Genomic DNA, 25,849 nt, shown 5'->3' with positions numbered 1-25,849 from the left:
AAACGAAAAAATTATACCGTGTATACATCCATTTCAATCAGAGCTTAAAATAAGGTAACCGATTTCGTCCGCAAACCACTATTTTTTAGGAAACACCATTCTATTCCAGAAAATTTTTACTCCTTGAATGTCAATTGCGCTATAATAAAACATGTACTTATGTTGTTAAATTTCGGGTGTGTTTTAAAAATCGAGTATTGCTAACTTATTTTTGTTTTACTTTTGGCTGTGATCACATCAGCTGATGTCTAGCTTCCGCGCGAATACAATAACAAAGAATTGTTTACACCATTTCTTAACTTATTCAAACCATCTATACAGTTAATATTACATAAACACCAATGTGTTATAACCTATCATATTTATTGTTTAGTACTTTAAAACCATCCCTCTCTCTCTCTCTCTCTCTCTCTCTCTCTCTCTCTCTCTCTCTCTCTCTCTCACATCGAACGTTATAGCGGTAACCTAATTGTTCGGTGACTTTAAAAATAGGCCTAGTACTTTCTTCTTTTACCTTTTTTGCATATGGATCCATAATTGAGGTGGGTACAAGTTGACTTATATCTGAAGTTAGGAAAAGTATTTTGGATATGGAAAGGACAATTATCTTTCGTAACAGTTTAGAATTATCGTAAGTTATCACTCTGTCATTAGCGGCAGTTTGCTATTGTGGATTAAACGCATAAGGAAAAAAAAATTTCCAGCTTTGCTACGAATTTAGGAATTTATATGGATACGGTAAGTAAAATATTTGTAATAACATAATGTTTACTAAATGTTTGTAATATCATTAGTTATGACTTAGATCATGTGTGTTTAATGCATTCGTTTGTTTATTATGATCGAAGATGGAGCGTAAACAAATGGAAGGTTTCCGTTTCAGGCGGCATCATAAAAGAAAAACATTTCATAAATGGCATTCATTTCATTTATTTGAAAGTTCTAATAAAAAATAATTAGAACATTGGTAATAACAAATTCAACATATAATCTATACTTGGTAAAATTGCTGTCAATTCAAAAACACAGATGTATAAATGCGTCTGTTTCTTCGTTGTGATCAGAGATAAACGTAAACAAAACATTGGTTGTCGTTTTCTATTGTGCGTTTTAGCGTGTTTAGGAAACGCATGATATAAAATCGCCTTTATTTTGATAATTCTGGATTTTCAATCATACAACAAGCTAGTCTATAGAGTGATGGTTTTGCTATTCACCAGTTGTATTATACAATAGATATGACAAACATTAAAATTTGTCTGTATTTTGGGTTGTGTTATAACGGGAAATATATGGTGTGTACACCTATCCTGGTTGTAATTTTAACCATTTTTCAAGTTATTAGAACTTTAAAGTATATTAAATGTTTTATTTATTTACAAAAACAATTTGATATTATAAAGAAATACAGTATAGTACAAAGAAAGTATTGGAAATGGGTAGTAAACACATTTGAATAGGCAAATTGCTGGTTGCCATGGCCGCAATGGAATTATTTCTGTTAGTTGTGTGTTTCGAAATTCGCGATTTTCCATTTACACGAGGTCATTAATCGACCAAATTCTCGCATAATTCGGGACCCTACTGTAGTTACAATTCAAAGAGCTATGGAAAAAATATTGATGGGAATAACACTAAGAGACATAAAACAAGCAACATGGATGCGAGAGCAAACTAAAGTAGAGGATACTATAACAACATGTAAGAAAAAGAAATGGACATGGGGAGAGCAATCATAATGAGAATTACAGATAATAGATGGACATTAAGAATAACAGAATGGGTCCCTAGTGATTGCAAAAGATGATGGATTGACCAAATAAGAAAATTTGCGAGTATAGACTGGCATAGAAAGACCACATACAGATGCGAGTGGATGAACATGTCTGAGGCCTATGTCCTGTAGTGGACTAGTTATGGCTGATGATGATGATATATATTACAGGTGCTATTGAAGGACACTCACAGTTACAAGAGAGGATATAGCTTGCATGTTGTTTGATATAAGACTCTCAGCATCCTTTGGATCGTTGATAGTAGTATTCAGTAAGACCTTAGCAGTACAAGTTCCACTAATCTGTTGGTTTAGTACAGGTTTTACAGGTTTTTGTATATCACATGCAACAGCTCTACTGCAGCATTAATGTACAAATATTACATTAAATTCATAAATTGTCGTAGGCAATAGCTTTATACAGTGATTAAGGTATAAACAAGTAATTTTACATATAGACAGTGAATAAAACATACATAAATAATATGGGCAATACTCATTGAGATTTAAACAATACAATGTATGTATTCTATATGAAGAATGTACTAATGGTGTTCATATTCCTTACCACTGATATTGCCGAATCTTTTCCTTTTAGGTCCACTAAGTCTCCTGTACCAATAATAGATGCAATTGTGGACAACAGCTGCGCACAGTCATCAAGTGTGTCAACATTATTGGACTGAAGTTGACTAATCATGTATTGTTTCTCCTCTGCCGCCTTCATTTGTTTGGCTTCTAATTCTAACCTTGCCTTTTCTTCCAGTTCCTTCTTAACCAAAGGATCCATAGTTGTAGTTGCAGGAGGCAAACCCCCAAAGCTAGATGGAGTGGTAGTTGTTGATGCTATCTGAAAAATACAGATATTGTTATCTGCTGGAAACTGACAAGGGATTAACATGTCTACTTTCTTAGAGTAACAATATTTGAGTTTATCATCTTACAGTAAAGTTAAAATTATAGTAAATGAGAACTGAATGGTAACCGGCAAAAACTAAAATCCACATATAATGGAGACAAAAGTGAACGGAAGAAAGGAAGAGAGAAAAAAAATGATGAATGTGTGTTATATTTTTTCAGAAGACCAAAGTTAACACAGTTGAAAGAAGTGGAAATTCCCTGTATTGAATTGATAAGGGTTTTGCTAGAATGTGAACAGGGGTAGAGAATAAAATTCAATTGAACAATAATATGGAACTTGACCTGTAAGGTATTCTCTCTTGTCAAAAATTAGTAGTATGAACAAAATTGTTGAATTAGCAAAAATAAATGTGTAATATATTCAGACGTCAGCAAAAGTGACACATCTGAATATTAAAAACAAATATTGATCATGAGGAAGCTGTGGAGTAAAAACATATTTTCTTATTGTGAAATAGAAAATCAAATGATTTCTGATAAATGGATATGGTATTGTAGAGGGAAATGGGGATCAGCTGTGTATTTGGACACTGTTAAATTTAAAAGGACTCAGAGTATGTAAGATTACAGAGGAGTAATGTTCTGACAACTGTGTACTTTACAATCCTAACTTTGCAGCAATTTTGTTCTTATTTCATCAGGGAATATGTTGGTAATATGATCATATGCAATCAGAACATAAATCATGAAGAGATGGCCAATTAATGTGCCAAAGCACAAGCTTACCACATCATCCTCTAGTTGGAAACCTGAAATGGATGTAGAAGCTAGGAGAAGTTGGGACAGCCGGGCCTGGTCACCTTCACCAGATGCCCGGAGAAGTTCGCTTTTAGACTCCCAGGCTAAAAATTCCGATCTTGTTGGAAGAGATGTCTAAGTTGAGAGAAGAAAAAGATGTCCTTAAAGTAGCATATAACTGTCAAGGATTGAAAAACTATTGAAAGCACAACTCATGGTGTAAAATTAATTATCATTACAGTTGTAAAATACATTTCAAATTATATTTTTCTAAGCATAATAAAAACACAATTCTTCAAACTATGATTACTTACAGAAAAATTTGCTATGAATATGGTAGAAGCAGCACCATATTCATCTGTGATTGTGACCCACATACTCCAATTTCCGTATGGAAAAACAAATCTATCCTTGAAGTCCACTCCAAATTTAAGATTCTTTATGTATCCAAAGGTAGTGTGCTTCACTGTAAAGTTTAAAATAGTTATTGAACGCTATATCTTCAGCATGCCAATAAATTTCAACACATACCCATTACATTAAATAGCCTTTTTGCATCTTTACACATTTTCGTATACTACACAAGAATGAAATCCCCTAGTTCCAGCTGGCAGTCTATGCATCCTGGTTCAATCGGACCCCTAGTGAAAGACCGAGTCAGTGCTTGAGATTCTGCCATTTTATATACATTCAATAAACTGAGGTCCTATTTCAATAACTTCCTTTCAACCTTCCGATTATATGTTCATAACTTTACAATTATAATTTTCTCTCATTTCAGACGAGAGGGGTCCTCATTGATATGATTCATTTTGTGTTCGACAAACTATTACCAAAGTATATACTAATAATACAGAAGACCAAGCATCTAGATTATAGATTGCGTGTCAAGAAATTGCGGCTACTTCAATCTCTGTATTCTCAGTGGAATATTTTGATGTAACTCCATGTTAAACACTGCACCTGTAGGTCAATCCAAATAACCACTATATAAATCATAATCAAACCATTATCCCTTTTACCCCCAAAGGATGTACTGCTACATTTCACAAAACTCATCCCTTTACCCCCATGGACGTATCGGTACGTCCTTGCTAAAAATTCCTATTTACAATTTTTTTTGCATGTTTTAGATAATTTTTTGAGAAATTTCAGGCATTTTCCAAGAGAATATGACCAACCTGACCTCTCTATGATGAAAATTAAGGCTGTTAGAGCAATTTAAAAAAATATACTGCAAAATGTCCTTGAAAAAAATAAAAAGCCTGGGTTGGAAAGTTCCAAATAGCTTGGGGGTAAAAGGGTTAACAAGTGGTTGAAAATCAGTGCATTGTAAACAACTTATACAGTACTGTATTCTTCTTCAGTTCTCCGTTGATTTTAACTCAAAAATCAGTGTTCAATGTTAGTCCACATGTAAAACAATCATAGAAAAGAAAATTTATGGTTTCCTAAATCTTTTAGAAATTCCTGGAGCAGCTAATATGGGATAAACTGAATAGAGTTTGTGAGGCCAAGCCTTATCCCGAGTTGTAATTAGTCACCACATATTCCCTTGGTGGTCCGGATATGTGACTTCTTGAAGGGAAGAATGGGAAATTTTTAGATTTTGGGAATAACACTGTTAAAAATATGAACATCAGGAGAAGCTCATAGAAATAATAAGTGTTTTTAATGGGTTTGTATGAAGAATATTTCATGACCTAAAGATTTTATTTTATGGGTTCATAAGAGCACTTATGAACATAATACATCAAGAAAGAAGTGCACAAAAAAATTTCAAGGGTTACTCAGTATGGTTGAACACGAGCATAGTTTATGCTTTCTAATAAAAAAATGATCAGAGGCTAAATGACCAATAGATCAGATAAAAATTTTCATAACCCTATCAGATTATGTCTATTAGAGAATGAGAGATGAATGGACATTTTAGACAGTTAGAAAAAGGAAGAAATGAGAGCAAAGCATTCACCACTGCTGGAAAATCTGTCTTGCAGTAATTAACAGTTTTATACTGTACAGTAAATTCTACTTAGGCATAAAATCATTAGGATAAAAAGGGGCTGTATCTAAAAGAGTTGAACTATTCATATCTAGCTCAAAAGCTAAGGAAGTAGAGAGCATCATAATTTCAAGCACAGTCAATATTACCTGACCAACTTCTTCCTCTTAGCCATTTGAATATGATGAGATAATAAAAAGAGCCTGGAATCTCTATCTCCCAAGTGTCTGGTTCTCCTTAGGTAGTGACAGAGGGGTCTTGCATGATAGAGCCTAAATTGAAATGTCAAACAGGGTAGTGGTGGGATCCTTGGTGTTAACTGGCTGTGTGTGATGATGTCAGACAGTTCATGTAACACAATGACATGGCTTGATAACACATAAGCTGGTAAAAGGAAAGCAGCCTTCATGGTGAGGTGTGACGCAGAGGCTTCTTACATAGTTTCGTATTGGGTCCTGGTGAGACTTCTAATGACAAATGAGAGATTCCATTTAGGCAACTGGCTCTTCCTATGAGAAGGACTTTAATAAAAAGTTGGAAAAGTCTACTGAGGTTTCTGGTTGCAGCTACTTCAATACCCTAAAGGTCCAACACCTACGAGAGGACTGAGCTGCAGCCTACTACAAACATTAACAACTTCATCTGGAAGTGTAGTTGAATGAGGCCAGCAATCACAAGATTAAAGGAATTAAGTGAATTAATCCCTCCCTAATTATTTCATTGAAAGAATATTTCCCCTTAATCTGGTTAAGTTTGATGATTGATGTCTGGAAATAACAGATGATAGGTGTAGCAGCAAACTCTGAAAAACCTTAACCCCTAATGCCAATGAGAAATATGAATCAAATATAATAAAATGATAAGCCAAAATACATTTTTGTAAATGAAGCAAGTTTACTTGGATATATGCAAAATTAGGAGAGTTTGTATTCTAATTTAGCAGTTGCAAAAAATAAAGGTATGTTTTTGTAAATGTACTGGGATTGAAAATGGTTCCAGACTATCCATTTATTGGTGTACTTGTACTTTACTATTAAATATAAAGCTATCAAAATACAAAAACATCAAGAAGTACCCATTTAAAGGTAAAAGGTAAAGGTGTCTGGCTTTAGTTCCAGTTTCATCAGAATAGATACTCATCAGAACGTCAGCTGGGCAAGCCCAAGACCTCGCTGTGGTGCCCAACCCCAACGGTGACCTCTCCAGTAAACAGCTTAAACTCACAGTCAAGGGCTGGGATTGATCTGCTGCCACGCGAATGCTAGGCACAGGTTATCACTGTACTAGCCAGGGGGCTAGTACAATTCTAAAACTAATGTCTATATTAACATGCATTGGATATTTCCTCTAATTTTTCCCTCATTTAATGACGTTTCAAATAATTTCCACTTTTTAAGTATGCTTATGACATGCAATAAACAAAGCTTTTAACAGTAAAGAAAACTCCTTAACTTACAAAAGAAAGTATACTTTGTAATCTTGTCATTTTGATCATCTGTAAAATTTAAGCAGGCACAATAGAAGTCTTCTGTTAAGGCCCTTCCAAGATCTTTAGGTTCACCTGAAAGTCAAGAAAACTTGGAATTAGACCATTTTTATATTTTGTAGTAGAGAGTATAGGTCCCCTTTTGTTTTTATTTCATTTGTTGATGTCGGCTACCCCCCAAAATTGGGGGAAGTGCCTTGGTATATGTATGTATGTATGATTTATAAAATTTCTAAATTGTTACACACAAAAACTAAATGAATTTCATATTCTGGTGATTGTGGCTTTTTGATAAATAAATTAATTATATATAGAATTAAAATAAAAAGAGGGGAGAAAGAGGGACATAGAATAAAAATTCAAAATCTAAATAATAGCAATTTATAAAATTTTGACATCATTACACACCCACATAAAACACTAAATAAATTTCATATTCTTGTGAGTGTGGCTTTTTAATATATAAACAAATAAATATATATAGAATCCAAATAAAAACTGAGAGAAAAGGGATATAGAAAAAAAATTCAAAATCGTATAAATTTTATATTCTTGTGGTTGTGGCTTTTTAATATATTAACAAATAAATTATATATAAAATAAGAATTAAAATTAAGAGAAAGAGGGACATATAATAAAAAATCAAAATCATATAAATTTAAATTTAAATTTAATTTTCAAAAAACAGGTCTGTTTTCATGTAAAAAAACAAAGGAGATAAGCAGCAACATGACTTTAAAATGAACTTAATCTCACCTGTGACAGGATCTAGTTCTGCTGGATTATTAGTCAGAAGTCTTCCTTTTGGGGGTGACAGTGTGCATTTTCCTTTACCTGGAGGTGTATTGATCAAAAGGTACATGAAGCCTTGACCTTTTTCTTTGTCGACATGTCTGACTATAGTCAATTTCACATGGAACTCAAGCACATCCTTGTAGGTCATGAATAATTCATTCCTAATGACCATGTTAGGCTGGTCTGGGTTTACCATGTAGATGTTCCCATCCTGTTACAATGTAATGAAAACAAACAATTAAGAAATGTAAAAGACATATTACATATTTCTAACAGTATAAAGAAAACTATTTCATTTGTAATTACTGTTTGCATAACCACATGTATCTTGTGGCAATTCTGTATTGGCAAATATGCAAAAAGTAAAAAGTACTGCAAACAATTTTTATTTTTCCTAGCTATACAAATCTGAATAATTTGATTGGATTACTTATTGCTTCACCCAGAAGTAACCCAATTAAATGACTCGGTTTGTATCTATACAGGAACAAACTTAAAAAGCTGAATATAAAACTCTGTTTTCATATGTATACAAAAAGATTGTTCAATAGTTAATGATTTAATTACCATTTCCATACCATAAAAATTTTAGTGCTCATTAGACTCCCTCGCCAATTATGCATGAGCACAAAACTACAATGTGTAGGGTTATGAAGCAGACCAATGGATAGTAAAATTTTCTGAATTTTGCAAAGCATAGAAGAGTATCTACTTAGTGTCCTGGTTTCTTGATAGATAATTCTACCATTTCTCTAAAAGAATTACTACAGAAGGCTAATTTCCTTAAAAGCATTAGCCTCGGGTGCAAGAGTCAGTGAGCTTACAGTACTACATAGAGGAGAAGAGTTTATAACACACGCCTGGCTGTCTCCTAAGTTTGAATCCAGGTCTCTTGTTTTTGGCCAAAAGTGAAAAGCCTCTTCAGATGTGGAATCCTCTTTACATTACAAGTTCACACCCTTAGGATGGTAACCTCAGTCCAGTGTCTACCCTGCAATTATATCTGCAGATATCGACATTAGAAGGTAGTCAGTTTCAAAATACCAAGACTAAGAAGTTCCTTTCAACAGGGGCTATTTATATTCTATTGACCTTCCTTAAAGGTTTGAAGGCCGTTCATGAATGACAGAGACAGGGGACAGTGACATTGCCCTGTCAAGCAGGACAGTGCCCAAGCCCCCTCTCCACCCAAGCTAGGACCAAGGAATGCCAGGCAATGGCTGCTGATGACTCAGTAGATAAACCTATAGGCTTCCCCCCCCCATCCTTAGCTCACAAGAATGGTGAGGTTGCAGCAACCAAAGAAACTAAAGAGTTTGAGGGGGACTCGAACCCCAGTTTGGCATTCACCAGTCAGGGATGTTACCACATCGGCCACCACAACCCTAAAAAAAATTATTCTCTCTCAATCTCTAAATCCCACAAGGCAATTTAAAACTCTTACCCTAGAGCTGAGAAGACGATATTTCTTTGGTATCTGCCATATTGGATTCCCTGTTATAGCCTTTAACACTAAATTCCTTGAAGACCACACAACATCTCCCAAAAATAGGGTTTTCTTGGTCAAAACCCCTTTATTAAAATTCCTTTTTTGATATCATCATTACCGTTTTTATCTTTTTTTATTTTAATATGGTGGAGAGAGGTAAGAAGCATAGAATGAAAGGCTAGTCTTTACAATGTTCTAGGTTTTCATTTCATTTCTTCTGACCTTCACAGAAAGCAGCAACACTTTGGGAAATCATTAGAAAATATAAGATCAATAGTTCATAAGATTTCTATAATTTTTTTTGATGGTTTTGAAATTACTGGCTGCCATGAAATACATTATAACTCAAGCAAAATAGTTCTTCAAGATGACTCACTTACCAGTTTATTTTGCATAATAATTTACAGTGAACTAATATAAACTGTACTTAAACTTTGCCTTCTTCACTTACTGGTATCAGAGTTTCAGTATTGTTCACAAATGTGTATATTGACCAGAAATAGCTGAGGTATCCGTAGCAATCTTCCTGGCAAGCCCCCATTAGGGCTAGTCTTGAGTTTGGGTTAATGTACATTCCATCCGAGGTAAATCTGCACATCTTTTCAATCTGACACCTGAGGAAGAATGTTTAATGTATCAATATTTATAACACAATTGTAATACATAAAAGAAAATTTCACATAAATGGGACTTTGAATCTCCAGCAAGGAGTAAAAAATCTTTCATGACTATGGGTAAACCATTACAAAAATTGTACTGCCAAGATAAAAAACTCTGGGCTTTGAATTTGCAAGTAATTGCTCCCATGATTGATTTATAACATAATTCTTAAATAGAACATCACTTGGTAAGAAATTCCTCAAAGATAACAGACCCTTTTACTAGGAAAAAAACATCCATCACCAAACCAACTCATAAAATCCATTTTTCATCTGTCCTTGAAAACTATTCAGTATGCACAACTCTTTACCCGTTTCAACTTAGTCTTAGAAATTCTATGGTACGAGATAATAACTGATTCCTTTTTAGAACTTATCAAAAAGAAAACTCAACCTCACGAGGAACTTTAGATCACTGGGAGAAATAAACTCAGAAATTTGACTTTAAAAAGGAACTTACATACATACATACATATACCAGGGCACTTCCCCCAATTTTGGGGGGTACCCGACATCAAACAAAGAACTCAACTGTTCAGCTGGTACTGCTAGGGTGTCACAACCCACCTTCCCCCGTTATCCACCACAGATGAAGCTTCATAATGCTGAATCCCATACTGCTGCTACCTACGCGGTCATCTAAGGCACCGGAGGAAGCAGCAGGGCCTACCGGAACTGCGTCACAATCGCTCGCCATTCATTCCTATTTCTAGCACTCTCTCTTGCCTCTCTCACATCTATCCTCCTATCACCCAGAGCTTTCTTCACTCCATCCATCCACCCAAACCTTGGCCTTCCTGTTGTACTTTCCCCATCAACTCTTGCATTCATAACCTCCTTTAGCAGACAGCCATTTTCCATTCTCTCAACATGGCCAAACCACCTCAACACATTCATATCTACTATAGCTGCTAACTCATTTCTTACACCCGTTCTCACCCTCACTACTTCGTTCCTAACCCTATCAAAAAGGAACTTAATATTCATAAAAGACTCATGTTAGAGAAAGGGTGTTTAGGCATTAAAAGACTTATTTACTATCTTTTACAATATCAAATTCAGGGAGCTATCTTTTTAGTTAATAAGGAAGTTACCATAGCTATACTAAACAAAGAAAAGGATGAAATTCATAAATAAAGTTAATTCCATGAAATATATAACCATTTATAGGAGTTTGTTCATTATAAGGATTACTCACTCCTTTGAAACCAAGTGGCTTGTGTGATGATTATAGGAAACCTGAGGGCCTAAGAAGATTAAGGCGAGTGGCTGGGAAGATTTTTGGGGCTTACAAATTGCAGGTCAGCCTCGTGCAAAAAAAAAAAAAAAAAAAAAAAAAATTGGAATTTTGCACAATGCTCTCCAAATAAATAAAAAAATTGGGAATAGCTTGATGAGAAGTGTTAGGTAGGCAAAATAATTTAGTCAATATTACTTAGATAGAGTGATTGTAGATTATGGGTAAGAGAACTAACAGGTCAGACCACAACTAGGTTAACATTGAAAAGATATTGAATCAAAGTTTACAGGGAAAAGTGTGAGTTGGATATAAACTCCTGGGATCTCTCAGAAGAGTTGGATGAGAAAAACTCATTCTGACTGAAAATGCTGAGAAAGTAGTCTTCTTTTCATAAACCTAAATGTATTTGCCTAAAATATAATCTACTCTTATAAAAGTTAACTTTCCATAAAACATACACATCTTAGAAACAGGTTGGCGTTTATCCAATATAGGAATTTGATACAATATATTTCAGGCAAACAAGTGTCCCTATACTCTATATGACATAAGGACTAAAATTATTTATATTACAATACCTGTGGAATTGACCAAAAGTTATCAAACCGTTGCAAGCATGGAAGAAAACAAAAACATGTCATAATAAATTACTCACTTGACATCAACTGCTGGAGGTGATCCAGGTACCAATTTCACATCTATAGATCCTTCAGCCTTGCGCGTGTCTTTAGACAGGACGACAACAAATCGATAAGTGACATTAGTTTTCCTTAGTTGCATTGTATTCAATTCCACTGTGCCCCCTTCAATGAGAATCCGACCTGTAGAGATGAATAAAAGAACTTTTATATTCGTTCTACTAAACTTTTCCTGTTCCTTGCATTTCTATTCTTCCTCCCAACCCTACTTTCTCTTGCAATGTCGTCACACGGACAGCCTGGTAAAGCAAAATTAACTTTGCACGTTAGATAACCCAATAAGAATTTTGGATTATCATCTAATGTATATTATTTTGTCCCCATCAATGATCATAGAAACAAGGCAAACTACACATCTATGTTACTGGCAGGCAGTTCCCATAATAAATAGGAAGAGTGGCTTGCCATATAATGTAGGAGTTAAAAGACTGCCTTCAGGGAAAATGTATCCATTCATCAGTACATATTTCAGAGGATTTCAACAATCAAGGCTATAATGATTATTACAACTACTCTGGAAGATTGAAAAAAATCATAAATGTTCGTTCACTTTTAAGACGTAGCAGCAACCATATGCTAATTAATTATTTTAAGTTGGATATAAGAACTGATACTTGAAATTATCTTAAATTTATGGTTTCCCTTAAAGTCCATATTTACTATCTACCGCGGCACTTCTCCCAATTTTGGGAGGTAGCCAGCATAAAAAAGGGGGATTTTTCTTGTCATATTTACAGTACTGTACATCACATTTCATTACACAGAAGTAAAGAGCACTATAGCAAATAATAAAAAAATATATTGGATAAGAAAATAATCAAATACATCTTATGGATATATTGAACATATTTTACAACTCACCAGGGCCTTCTCCAAAGCACCCTCCATTGTCAGGGTCTTCAATGGCTTCAGTTGTATTAGTGGTGCTGTTGAATACGTATGTTGTGACATCATCAACAGAAGTGAGAGGTTTTGACACTACACCATCAGTTGGCCAGTTACCGTCCGAACTGTTACGTGGCAATATTTCAGCCGTTGGACTAATCCTATAGCAGTACCACTTGAAATCAAAGTCCTGTAATTAAAATGTAGAGTATATATATACTGTATATATATATATATATATATATATATATATATATATATATATATATATATATATATATATATATATATATATATATATATATACACACACACATACAGTAGGGTCCCGAATTATGCGAGAATTTGGTCGATTAATGACCTCGTGTAAATGGAAAATCGCGAATTTCGAAACACACAACTAACAGAAATAATTCCATTGCGGCCATGGCAACCAGCAATTTGCCTATTCAAATGTGTTTACTACCCATTTCCAATACTTTCTTTGTACTATACTGTATTTCTTTATAATATCAAATTGTTTTTGTAAATAGATAAAACATTTAATATACTTTAAAGTTCTAATAACTTGAAAAATGGTTAAAATTACAACCAGGATAGGTGTAAACACCATATATTTCCCGTTATAACACAACCCAAAATACAGACAAATTTTAATGTTTGTCATATCTATTGTATAATACAACTGGTGAATAGCAAAACCATCACTCTATAGACTAGCTTGTTGTATGATTGAAAATCCAGAATTATCAAAATAAAGGCGATTTTATATCATGCGTTTCCTAAACACGCTAAAAAGCACAATAGAAAACGACAACCAATGTTTTTTTTACGTTTATCTCTGATCACAACGAAGAAACAGACGCATTTATACATCTGTGTTTTTGAATTGACAGCAATTTTACCAAGTATAGATTATATGTTGAATTTGTTATTACCAATGTTCTAATTATTTTTTATTAGAACTTTCAAATGAATGAAATGAATGCCATTTATGAAATGTTTTTCTTTATGACACCGCCTGAAACGGAAACCTTCCATTTGTTTACGCTCCATCTTCGATCATAATAAACAAACGAATGCATTAAACACACATGATCTAAGTCATAACTAATGATATTACAAGCATTTAGTAAACATTATGTTATTACAAATATTTTACTTACCGTATCCATATAAATTCCTAAATTTGTAGCAAAGCTGGAAATTTTTTTTTTCCTTATGCGTTTAATCCACAATAGCAAACTGCCGCTAATGACAGAGTGATAACTTACGATAATTCTAAACTGTTACGAAAGATAATTGTCCTTTCCATATCCAAAATACTTTTCCTAACTTCAGTTATAAGTCAACTTGTACCCACCTCAATTATGGATCCATATGCAAAAAAGGTAAAAGAAGAAAGTACTAGGCCTATTTTTAAAGTCACCGAACAATTAGGTTACCGCTATAACGTTCGATGTGTGTGAGAGAGAGAGAGAGAGAGAGAGAGAGAGAGAGAGAGAGAGAGAGAGAGAGAGATAGAGAGAGAGAGAGAGATGGTTTTAAAGTACTAAACAATAAATATGATAGGTTATAACACATTGGTGTTTATGTAATATTAACTGTATAGATGGTTTGAATAAGTTAAGAAATGGTGTAAACAATTCTTTGTTATTGTATTCGCGCGGAAGCTAGACATCAGCTGATGTGATCACAGCCAAAAGTAAAACAAAAATAAGTTAGCAATACTCGATTTTTAAAACACACCCGAAATTTATCAACATAAGTACATGTTTTATTATAGCGCAATTGACATTTAAAGAGTAAAAATTTTCTGGAATAGAATGGTGTTTCCTAAAAAATAGTGGTTTGCGGACGAAATCGGTTACCGTATTTTAAGCTATGATTGAAATGGATGTATACACGGTATAATTTTTTCGTTTTGTATTTAATTGACACTTCAAGAAAACCGATTTTGGTTTCTTCATCTATTTGTAAGTATTGTATAACGAGAGAGAGAGAGAGAGAGAGAGAGAGAGAGAGAGAGAGAGAGAGAGAGAGAGAGAGAGAGATATTATGACGCAGAAGGTTACAGACCTAGAACAGGGGAGGATGAAGGTGGGGGGAGTGATGAGATAGGCTGGGTGGACTCGCAGGGGAGACGGTAGGAGACGGGGGAAGGGGGGATTTGGTTGCCAGTGGCTAAAAATAGATTCTGAAAGACGGTAAAGGGAAAAACGAATCCCATCGAATAAACAGAATAAGGAAAGGGAATAAGATCCAGAGGAATAATAGATATAATGGAATGAAAATGACTAGATGGTGTTAGTTGTGATAAGAATAATTTAGATATTTGAAATAAGAGTGTCTGAGGAGGTATAGAAGGAATTCGTGATAAATATAGAGGAATATCAAAGGATACAGTTAGTTTGCATTAAAGGGTTTGTTATCGTTTATCGACAGTGAATAGCCTAAACTTCGGTAACGAGTCGTCAATGTAGAAATCCCCCCCCTCTCTCTCTCTCTCTCTCTCTCTCTCTCTCTCTCTCTCTCTCTCTCTCTCTCTCTCTCTCTCTCTCGAGATTTTATTTTACCGTCTACTCTACAAAACCAATGTTTGCAAATCAAATGTATACTGTTTAAAATATGACAAAATATTGACGACTCGTTACCGAAGTTAAGGCCATTCACTGCCGATAAACGAACCCAGTCTACTCGTGAAAACCTTGAACGCCCAGAGGGAAAAATAAGGCTTTTAAATATACTGTACTAAACAAAAATAATGCTTAAATATACCATCATTAACACTACCATTACAATTATCGTAAGGTTGGAGAAAGATAAAGATTGCCGAGAACGTAACCACATTTCTGTTTACATTTTGTCAGCTGGACTCGCACAGTTAACAGTTGATTTCATTGTTGATGTGGAATTTTATCCTTAAATAGGCTATTCATTATGAAATTATGTTAATGAAATGTAATGTTGATATTGTTTTGTAACATTTATTATAAATCACCGTATTTAGGGCTACCAATATACTTAAAAAGACAATAGATTTGATACATTTTGTAGTGCTTGACTCGCGAACTTTGAACAGCCTCGTAGATACAGAAAATTTATTTTTGAAAAATAGCGATCGCGGAAAAGGGGAATCGTGTAATACGAACACGCTTAATTCGGGACCCTACTGTACAGTATACATATATATAGTGGTGGTGGGGGGGGAGGGGGCAGTAGCTGTGGTGAACGACAACTCGTAGTAACGGGGGATTTTGAGGAGGGAGAAGTCTAATTGGAAAGGGACCTCTGGTAGTGGTATCACTCGCCCCAGTTTTAATACCGACACCCTTTAGGGGTGAGCGAGCTAGGTATATTCCTGGCATTCCATGCAACTTTTTTCTCTGGTATATTTAGCAGTATTTATACCTTTGAAATGCTGCTTTAAGGAGCATTTCATGGAGCGACACAGGTTGAGCCCAGAAATACATACATATATATATATATATATATATATATATATATATATATATATATATATATTTCGATTTTAACTCAGATACTTGGAATGTCAGTGTTACTACATAAAATTAAGAAATTTTGCTATCTTGCCTTCTCATATATGACAACTCTAGTAAAGCAACGAGACTTATCAGTATCTATCAACAATAACATTCTGTGCAGGTTTCAAGGTTTACTATGGAATAGGAGGATGTTCACTCTGCAGCACAAGATTTTTTATTTTTATTTTTACCTATTTTAGTGGTTTAAAGGTGTTTTCTCCAGATTTGACAGAAATTTCTGTATTGTTTTCTATAGGAATTGTTTTTGGGTAATCATGACCTACAATCTCTTTATTTCTTATGCTTAGGACAATTTCTTAATTTAAAGAATCTTGTGATTAAGGCATAGATCACACTGTTCCTCTTTGGAAAGTTTGTTTCATGATTACTGATCAGAATAAAGAGTGAATGATGACAATAATGCAACAGTAATAGTGTTTATTAGTGTGTAAATAATTTTTTGGGACTCCCATTTGGCAGTTTCCACAATTTTGTCTTTTCAGGATGATGAAGGGATCCAATGATATTGGGGACTTCCCTCCCATTTGCCTGTTTTTGAACTTTCTGGGTTGTTTATACTTGGTGGGGTGTGCCCAAGAAGAGTTGAAACACCACAGGAAGTCCCAAGTGTTTGTGCCTAGCAATTACGATTGCAGAGTAGTGCGTACAATGTATACAGACCTTTTTTAGCCATTGTAAAAAAAATATTAAAAGTAAAGTCAGAAAGATTATAAAAGGGAATTAAAATGAAAGTGACCGTGAAATAGAGAAAACTTTGATAAAGATTGTATGTAAAGGGGACTGTGTAGTAAAGAGTGGAAAACATAGGTGAAAGTCTGAACACAGTGCTGGACTTGTACAAATATTATGCAGTCCTTGAGTTACATAATTTTTCCTTGAAAATACAATAATGGACTTGTGCAAGTATTATGAAGTCCTTGAGTTGCATAAATTTTTCTTGAAAAATGATATTTTAATTATAAAATAAATTTTTGAATATACTTACCCGGTGAATATATAGCTGCAACTCTGTTGCTCGACAGACAAAAAACTGTACAAAAAAAACTCGCCAGCGATCGCTATACAGGTTGCGGGTGTGCCCATCAGCGCCAGCTGTCGGCCAGATACCAAGCTCCATGTAAACAAAGACTCAATTTTCTCCTCGTCCCACTGTGTCTCTATTGGGGAGGAAGGGAGGGTCATTTAATTTATATATTCACCGGGTAAGTATATTCAAAAATTTATTTTATAATTAAAATATCATTTTTAAATATTTAACTTAGCCGGTGAATATATAGCTGATTCACACCCAGGATGGTGGGTAGAGACCAGTAAAATATGTTTACATTTTATGAGCTAAGAGTTTTTATTTCATTTTAGAAGTTATCAAAATAACAAAAACAAAATAAATAGGTACCTGGTGAGGAAGTCGACTTGAACGATTACTCTGCCTTATAAGTACGTCTTCCTTACGGAGCCTCGCGATCCTCTTAGGATGCTGATAGACCCCTAGGAGCTGAAGTATCAAGGGCTGCAACCCATACAACAGGACCTCATCAAACCCCTAATCTGGGCGCTCTCAAGAAATGACTTTGACCACCCGCCAAATCAACCAGGATGCGAAAGGCTTCTTAGCCTTCCGGACAACCCATAAAAACAACATTAAAAACATTTCAAGAGACAGATTAAAAGGATATGGAATTAGGGAATTGTAGTGGTTGAGCCCTCACCCACTACTGCACTCGCTGCTACGAATGGTCCCAGTGTGTAGCAGTTCTCGTAAAGAGACTGGACATCCTTTAGATAAAAAGACGCGAACACTGACTTGCTTCTCCAATAGGTTGCGTCCATTATACTTCGCAGAGATCTATTTTGCTTAAAGGCCACGGAAGTTGCTACAGCTCTAACTTCGTGCGTCTTCACCTTAAGCAAAGCTTGGTCTTCCTCACTCAGATGTGAATGAGCTTCTCGTATTAACAATCTGATAAAGTATGATAAAGCATTCTTTGACATAGGCAAAGATGGTTTCTTAACTGAACACCATAAAGCTTCAGATTGGCCTCGTAAAGGTTTGGTACGCTTTAAATAGAACTTAAGAGCTCTAACAGGGCATAAGACTCTTTCCAGTTCATTGCCTACGATCTCCGATAAGCTGGGAATATCGAAAGATTTAGGCCAAGGCCGAGAAGGCAGCTCATTTTTGGCTAGAAAACCAAGTTGCAGCGAACAGGTGGCTTTTTCTGACGAAAATCCGATGTTCTTGCTGAAGGCATGAATCTCACTGACTCTTTTAGCCGAGGCTAAGCATACCAGGAAAAGAGTCTTTAGAGTGAGATCTTTCAGGGAGGCTGATTGTAACGGCTCAAACCTGTCTGACATGAGGAATCTTAGCACCACGTCTAAATTCCATCCAGGGGTAGCCAAACGACGCTCCTTGGTGGTCTCAAAAGACTTAAGGAGGTCTTGAAGATCTTTATTGTTGGAAAGATCTAAGCCTCTATGCCGGAAGACTGATGCCAACATGCTTCTGTAGCCCTTGATAGTGGGAGCTGAAAGGGATCGTCCTTTTCTCAGGTATAAGAGAAAATCAGCTATTTGAGCTACAGAGGTACTGGTCGAGGATACAGAAACTGACTTGCACCAGTCTCGGAAGACTTCCCACTTCGACTGGTAGACTCTAATGGTGGACGCTCTCCTTGCTCTAGCAATCGCACTGGCTGCCTCCTTCGAAAAGCCTCTAGCTCTCGAGAGTCTTTCGATAGTCTGAAGGCAGTCAGACGAAGAGCGAGGAGGCTTTGGTGTACCTTCTTTACGCGTGGCTGACGTAGAAGGTCCACCCTTAGAGGAAGACTTCTGGGAACGTCTACTAGCCATCGAAGTACCTCGGTGAACCATTCTCTCGCGGGCCAGAGGGGAGCAACTAACGTCAACCTTGTCCCTTCGTGAGAGGCGAACTTCTGCAGTACCTTGTTGACAATCTTGAACGGTGGGAATGCGTAGAGATCCAGATGTGACCAATCTAGGAGGAAGGCATCTATATGTATTGCTGCTGGGTCCGGGACTGGGGAGCAATAGATTGGAAGCCTCTTGGTCAGCGAGGTTGCAAAGAGATCTATGGTTGGTTGGCCCCAAGTGGCCCAAAGTCTCTTGCACACATCCTTGTGGAGGGTCCATTCTGTTGGAATTACTTGCCCTTTCCGACTGAGACAATCTGCTATGACATTCAAGTTGCCTTGGATGAACCTCGTTACTAGGGAGATGTCTTGACCTTTTGACCAGATGAGCAGGTCCCTTGCGATCTCGTACAACGTCAGTGAGTGGGTACCTCCTTGTTTGGAGATGTACGCCAAGGCCGTGGTGTTGTCTGAGTTTACTTCCACCACTTTGCCTCGAAGGAGAGACTTGAAGCTTTTCAAGGCCAAATGTACTGCCAACAGCTCCTTGCAGTTGATATGCATGCTCCTCTGACTCGAGTTCCACAGTCCTGAGCATTCCCGACCGTCTAGTGTCGCGCCCCAGCCCACGTCCGATGCGTCCGAGAAGAGAACGTGGTTGGGAGTCTGAACAGCCAGGGGAAGACCCTCTCTTAGGTTGATATTGTCCTTCCACCAAGTCAGACAAGACTTTATCTTTTCGGAAATCGGGATCGAGACCGCTTCTAGCGTCTTGTCCTTTTTCCAGTGAAAAGCTAGATGGTATTGAAGAGGACGGAGGTGTAGTCTTCCTAGTGACACAAATTGTTCCAGGGATGACAGCGTCCCTACCAGACTCATCCACAGCCTGACTGAGCAGCGTTCCTTCTTCAGCATGTTCTGGATGAATAACAGGGCTTGACTTATTCTGGGGGCCGACGGAAAAGCCCGAAAAGCTAGACTGTGAATCTCCATCCCTAAATACACAATAGTTTGGGATGGGACCAGTTGCGACTTTTCCAAATTGACTAGGAGTCCCAATTCCTTGGTCAGATCTAGAGTCCACTTGAGATCCTTCAGACAGCGACGACTGGAAGAGGCTCTGAGAAGCCAGTCGTCCAAATAAAGGGAGGCTCGGATGTCCGATAAGTGGAGGAATTTGGCCACATTCCTCATCAGCCTCGTAAACACGAGAGGAGCTGTGCTTAGGCCAAAGCACAGGGCCCGAAACTGGTAGACCACATTTTCGAAAACGAATCTTAGAAAAGGTTGGGAGTCTGAGTGAATGGGGACGTGGAAGTAGGCGTCCCTTAGGTCTAGCGAGACCATCCAGTCTTCCCTTCTGACCGCTGCTAAGACTGACTTTGTGGTTTCCATGGAGAACTTCGTCTTTGTGACAAAGACATTCAGAGCACTGACGTCTAGCACCGGTCTCCACCCTCCTGTCTTCTTTGAAACTAGGAAGAGGCGATTGTAAAATCCCGGTGATTGAAGGTCCGAGACTTTGACCACCGCTCCCTTCTCTAGCAAAAGAGACACTTCCAGTTTCAGGGCTAGTCTCTTTTCTTCCTCTCTGTACCTGGGAGAGAGATCGATAGGAGACGTTGCTAGAGGGGGTTTGCGTACAAAAGGGATTTTGTACCCCTCTCTGAGTAACTTCACAGATTGTGAATCTGCGCCTCTCCTCTCCCAGGCTTGCCAGAAGTTCTTGAGTCTGGCTCCCACTGCTGTCTGAAGTTGCGGGCAGTCAGACTCTGCCCTTAGAGGACTTGGATCCTTTCCTCTTCCCTCGCTTCCCTTCGGCACGAGCACCTCCTCTGCTGGAGGCTCTGCCACGAAAGGGCGGAATAAAGCGAGACGCTGGAGTGTCTATCCTCGGTCTAGTGGAAGATGAAGGCAAAGGGGGAGCTTTGCGAGCTGAGGACGCAACTAGATCGTGAGTGTCCTTCTGCACTAACGAAGCAGCAATTTCCTTTACCAAGACTTCTGGAAACAGGCACTTGGAAAGGGGAGCAAAGAAAAGTTCAGATCTCTGGCGTCGTGTAACTCCAGCAGACAGGAACGAGCAGAGAGACTCTCGCTTTTTCAGGACTCCGGACGTGAATGAGGCAGCTAGCTCATTGGACCCATCACGGACGGCCTTGTCCATGCAGGACATAATGAGCAAAGAAATATCTTTATCTGTCGAAGAGATTTTCCTGCTCAGGGCTCCTAAGCACCAGTCTAAAAAGTTAAAGACTTCAAAAGCCCTAAAGATCCCTTTCATAAGGTGGTCCAGGTCCAATAGTGACCAACAAATCTTCGAGCGTCTCATGGCAAGGCGGCGGGGAGAGTCTACAAGACTTGAGAAGTCGCCCTGGGCAGAGGCAGGAACTCCCAAGCCGAGAACTTCTCCCGTGGCATACCAGACGCTCGATCTAGAAGAGAGTTTAGATGGGGGAAAGGCAAATGCTGTCTTCCCTAAACTCTTCTTGGACTCTAACCAGTCTCCTATCAGCCGCAAAGCTCTCTTAGACGAGCGTGCGAGGACGAGTCTAGTAAAGGCAGGTGCGGTAGAAGGCATGCCTAATACAAACTCTGACGGCGGAGAACGAGGAGCCACAGAAATAAACTGGTCAGGAAACAACTCTTTGAATACAGCCAAGACTTTTCTAAAGTCCAAAGATGGTTGAGTTGACTTAGGCTCGTCCAGTTCTGACTGTTGATCGTCTTGTTGTTCAGCAACATCCTCATCAGAAAGTTCCTCATCCGAAAACTGATGAGGAAACGGCAACGGAGTGGGCAACGTCTGGTTCGCTGAGTCCGGTCGCACTGGTGCATGCGTGACGGAGCCGGACGCAACGTCATGGAACTGCTGCACAGTCTGTGAACTGTCAACAACCATGGGAGCGCGAGGACGCACAGCGTCCACCCGAGACTGTCTAGACCGTCTGGGTTGAGCAGTGGAAACCACACCGGGTTGCGGAGGTTGACGCACCGCGTCAAAACAAGTCACCTCTGATGGTTGTTGAACGTCCTGAACGTCAACAACCACCTCCGTGCGTCGCTTAACGTCAACGTGCGGCTGGCAACCCACACTGGATCGCATCGGTGGAGGAACCACCTCAACTGGTAGACGCGAGAAGGTTACCTCAGCGTCAACAGGACGCACAACCGATCGCTTGGAAGGTTGTTGGTCAGAAGGTACGGTAGCAACCTTCTCCGCATGAAAGTCCTGCATCAAAGACGTAAGCTTGGACTGCATGTCTTGCAGCAAAGCCCATTTAGGGTCTACGGGAGCAGGTGCGGCGACAGACGGTGTTAGTGACTGAAGCGGTACCGCTTTGCCTCTCTTAGGCGGTGAGCAGTCATCAGATGACGGCAACGAGTCCGAACTGACCCAGTGGCTACAACCGGGACGTTGGACTTGTCCTGAAGGGACCGATTTACGCTTTAAAGGTCGTGAGACCTTGGTCCAAAGTTTCTTACGAGAAACACCTTTAGACGACGAGGTATAAACGGGCTCTCTCGTCTTACGTAGGTAGGGGCGATCTTGGGGAGATACGCCTGATACCATGGAGGGAACGTCTGTTCGCTGATTAAAGCCTCTCGAACCCATGCGTCGTGCGACATTGCTTCTCCCCTGGACTTGGGAGCTTGCAAGAGGTCCCGGACTAGGAGGACGACAGGCACGAACAGACGAACCCTCAAGCGCAACACTGTTCACAACACTTTCACTTGGCACTTTATCACTTCCCGCGGCACTTTGGCACTTAAGATCCTTAACATCCGCCATGAGTTGATTGCGGTCACTTGCAAGGGACTCAACTCTCTCCCCCAGGGCATGGATGGCACGCATCATGTCAGCCATCGATGGTTCCTGAGTGCTAGGAGGGGGGTTAGGAACAACCACTACAGGGGAAGGAATAGGTTGTGGGGCATGAGGAGAGGAAACATCAATAGACCTAGAAGAACTTCTCCTAATTCTATCTCTCTCTAGCCTGCGTGTGTACTTTTCAAATTCGATAAAATCGAATTCCGAAAGGCCCACGCACTCCTCACACCGATCTTCCAATTGACAGGTTTTACCCCGACAATTGGAACAAACAGTGTGAGGGTCGAGAGAAGCCTTCGGAAGACGCCTAGAACAGTCCCTAGCATTGCATTTTCTAAATTTGGGAACTTGTGAAAGGTCAGCCATTTTGAATTGGTCAAGGGAAAATTCCAAAAAACGATCTAAGTCATCAACAATGAATCCGATACAAAAAAGAGTTCAAGGATTTATTTGAAGAAAAACCCTGCACAGCGAAAGCTCAAAACCAGAATATAGTACTTCACCAAAGATGATGTGAAAAACTCCAGTTAGCAACAGCGAGTAAAGTACGTCTTGTCGACACGTCGACAGAGAGAAAATTGAGTCTTTGTTTACATGGAGCTTGGTATCTGGCCGACAGCTGGCGCTGATGGGCACACCCGCAACCTGTATAGCGATCGCTGGCGAGTTTTTTTTGTACAGTTTTTTGTCTGTCGAGCAACAGAGTTGCAGCTATATATTCACCGGCTAAGTTAAATATTTAAAAAACAATAATGCAAAGTGTTTTGATATTTTTAGATATATATTTATATTATTGTACAGTATTTGTTAGTGGTAATGTAAAAAAGTAGTATCGTTTTATGATACATGTAAGCCTATACAGTATATGTTTGGTAAGTTCTATTATCATTATTCACATTACCTTACTATATCACTAAAGTCTCAATGCCTGACAGTGCACTAAATCTTTGTTTGGCATCTAGTTCTCTTAAATCATTACCTTTGCATCCAGCCAGTCAGGATCATATGAAAACTCTGCAGGGTTGATAAGGAGTGTTTTGTTGAAGCCCAAAACGACTTTGGCTACACCTCCGCTATTCATCAGGACAACTAAAGGTGATTTTGTCACTTTTATGTATGTTGATTTCTCCCTTCTGAATGGGGGTAAGTCTGGTTCATCTGTTGAGGGTAAAATATGAAAAGTAGTGAAAATGTAAGTTGATCTTTAAAGTACTGTACAGTACTTTAATAGTGAAAATACGACCAATAAGATATTTACTTGGTACTTGGAGCTAGCTTTAAATTTGTTATTGATAAATCAAGGATTATTCAAAATAAAGTTTCATAATTTCCAACGAAAGATTTTATTAATATTAATAGAAAAGGAAATCAACTATGCTTTACTAGCCATAAAATGCATTTACCAATTATTCCATATATAGCTTAGGTAAAACTAAATAAAATCACTTATTTCTTATACCAATATTTAACATATTTTCTTAGTTAATTCTACTAACAACTAATTTTTCTATGGCACTACCCAAGACTAGAGAACAATGTACAGTATTGTACTGTATGTATTGTATTATTTTCCATTTATTATTGCATTATGTTCTAATAACTACTTAATTTACAGGTAACAGTTAGTTCAAGTATATTTGGCTGTTCAGTATTTCCTTGTGCTTATACTGTTGCTCTATCATAAAATTCAATGTGGTGTTTTTGTAGGGTTTGGAATGAAGTAGGCGATTTACATGTAAAATGTGACTCATAACACAAAAATTTCACAAAATGAAAGCCATTCCAGAACTAATTAATTTTGTGTTGTGAGACATTACTGTATGTGCTCACGGATGGAGATTCTACTTCAAAGCAGTAATCCCCCTCCTCCTCATTTTCCTCCCCTCGTCTCCTTCATACCTATCCAAACTCTCCTTAAAGGGATACTGTAGTGCAAGTTGATATGACAGTTATTTCTTTTTTTCATTGTATCAATTCTTATTAATTTCTGATGTAAGGGGTTATAATTGCTACAATAATTATCATTACAAAACCATTAAAAATTAATGTATATGCGTGTTTATAGACATTTGGAATGCACTAAGTAAATTTTCTGTTTCTATATAGAAAAAATTGTTTTACAATACAAGCATTTTAGGTTGTGAGCTCATTTTCAGAAGAAATTAAACTTGTGACCAAAGGTATTAGTGTATTATATTGAGCTCATATGCTTAAAGAAACTTAAAATTTAAACAATAATGTCTAAAACTGAAGTTCATACTCACGAATTTTTAGCCACTCATCCTCAATTACAACCGAGTAGGTGAACCTGTAAGTGCCGTAATTCAAAGTCCGGGGTGGGATGGAGAGGATAGATTTATTTCGACAGTCCCAGCCATTCATATTCACTTCGTCCATAGGGTATCCCCATCTACAATGCAAGGAATTTATATCAAAATTAAATATTATAGCAAAATTTTTCATGAAGATTTTCAAAAATATTTTATCACTTGGCTAAAAACACATTTGGGAAAATGAAGTGACAAGAATTTATCTAAATATGAAAAGAATTACAGTTTCCCTCAAGATATGAAAATCTTTAAAAATCAGTCAACAAAAATTCTGAAATATAGTACAGTAACTCTAAACAGTTTCACGACATTACTGTACTGATATCAAACAATTTCTAGTGTCAGGATTTTGGTAAGATATTATACCTGAAAAGAAAGAGTTCATAAAAAAAATTTCAGTGATGATTAGATACTTATCAGTTAAATTCTTCTGTATTATTCTCATTTTCGTCTTCCAGGCCTGGTAAATCCACTAAAAAGGTAAATGTAAGGGACTCATTTCAGCAGTACAGGTGAGAGCACCTACGTTAACGATGCTAGGAAAAACTCAAGATGTGATTG

General features: G+C 37.6%; 1 protein-coding gene across 1 annotated transcript in view; it reads right to left on the bottom strand.

Moving 5' to 3' along the window:
• The window catches only part of LOC137629431 (polycystin-1-like protein 2), a 137,846-nt gene extending 112,464 nt beyond the window's left edge, over nucleotides 1-25,382 (bottom strand). The window contains exons 1-11 of the mRNA XM_068360679.1: nucleotides 25,223-25,382; nucleotides 23,938-24,116; nucleotides 12,664-12,877; nucleotides 11,760-11,925; nucleotides 9,657-9,819; nucleotides 7,678-7,927; nucleotides 6,892-6,996; nucleotides 3,748-3,899; nucleotides 3,422-3,568; nucleotides 2,343-2,624; nucleotides 1,967-2,077 (exon numbers count right to left, since the gene is read on the bottom strand). Coding sequence (XP_068216780.1) covers nucleotides 1,967-2,077; nucleotides 2,343-2,624; nucleotides 3,422-3,568; nucleotides 3,748-3,899; nucleotides 6,892-6,996; nucleotides 7,678-7,927; nucleotides 9,657-9,819; nucleotides 11,760-11,925; nucleotides 12,664-12,877; nucleotides 23,938-24,116; nucleotides 25,223-25,355 — 1,902 coding nt within the window. The 5' untranslated portion in view covers nucleotides 25,356-25,382. The remainder of the gene's footprint in view (nucleotides 1-1,966; nucleotides 2,078-2,342; nucleotides 2,625-3,421; nucleotides 3,569-3,747; nucleotides 3,900-6,891; nucleotides 6,997-7,677; nucleotides 7,928-9,656; nucleotides 9,820-11,759; nucleotides 11,926-12,663; nucleotides 12,878-23,937; nucleotides 24,117-25,222) is intronic.
• Between the last annotated feature and the right edge of the window lie 467 nt (nucleotides 25,383-25,849).

This window comes from Palaemon carinicauda, chromosome 2, assembly GCF_036898095.1.
Source record: "Palaemon carinicauda isolate YSFRI2023 chromosome 2, ASM3689809v2, whole genome shotgun sequence".
NCBI classification, from domain to species: domain Eukaryota; kingdom Metazoa; phylum Arthropoda; class Malacostraca; order Decapoda; family Palaemonidae; genus Palaemon; species Palaemon carinicauda.
This window is presented reverse-complemented; position numbering and strand designations above follow the sequence as displayed.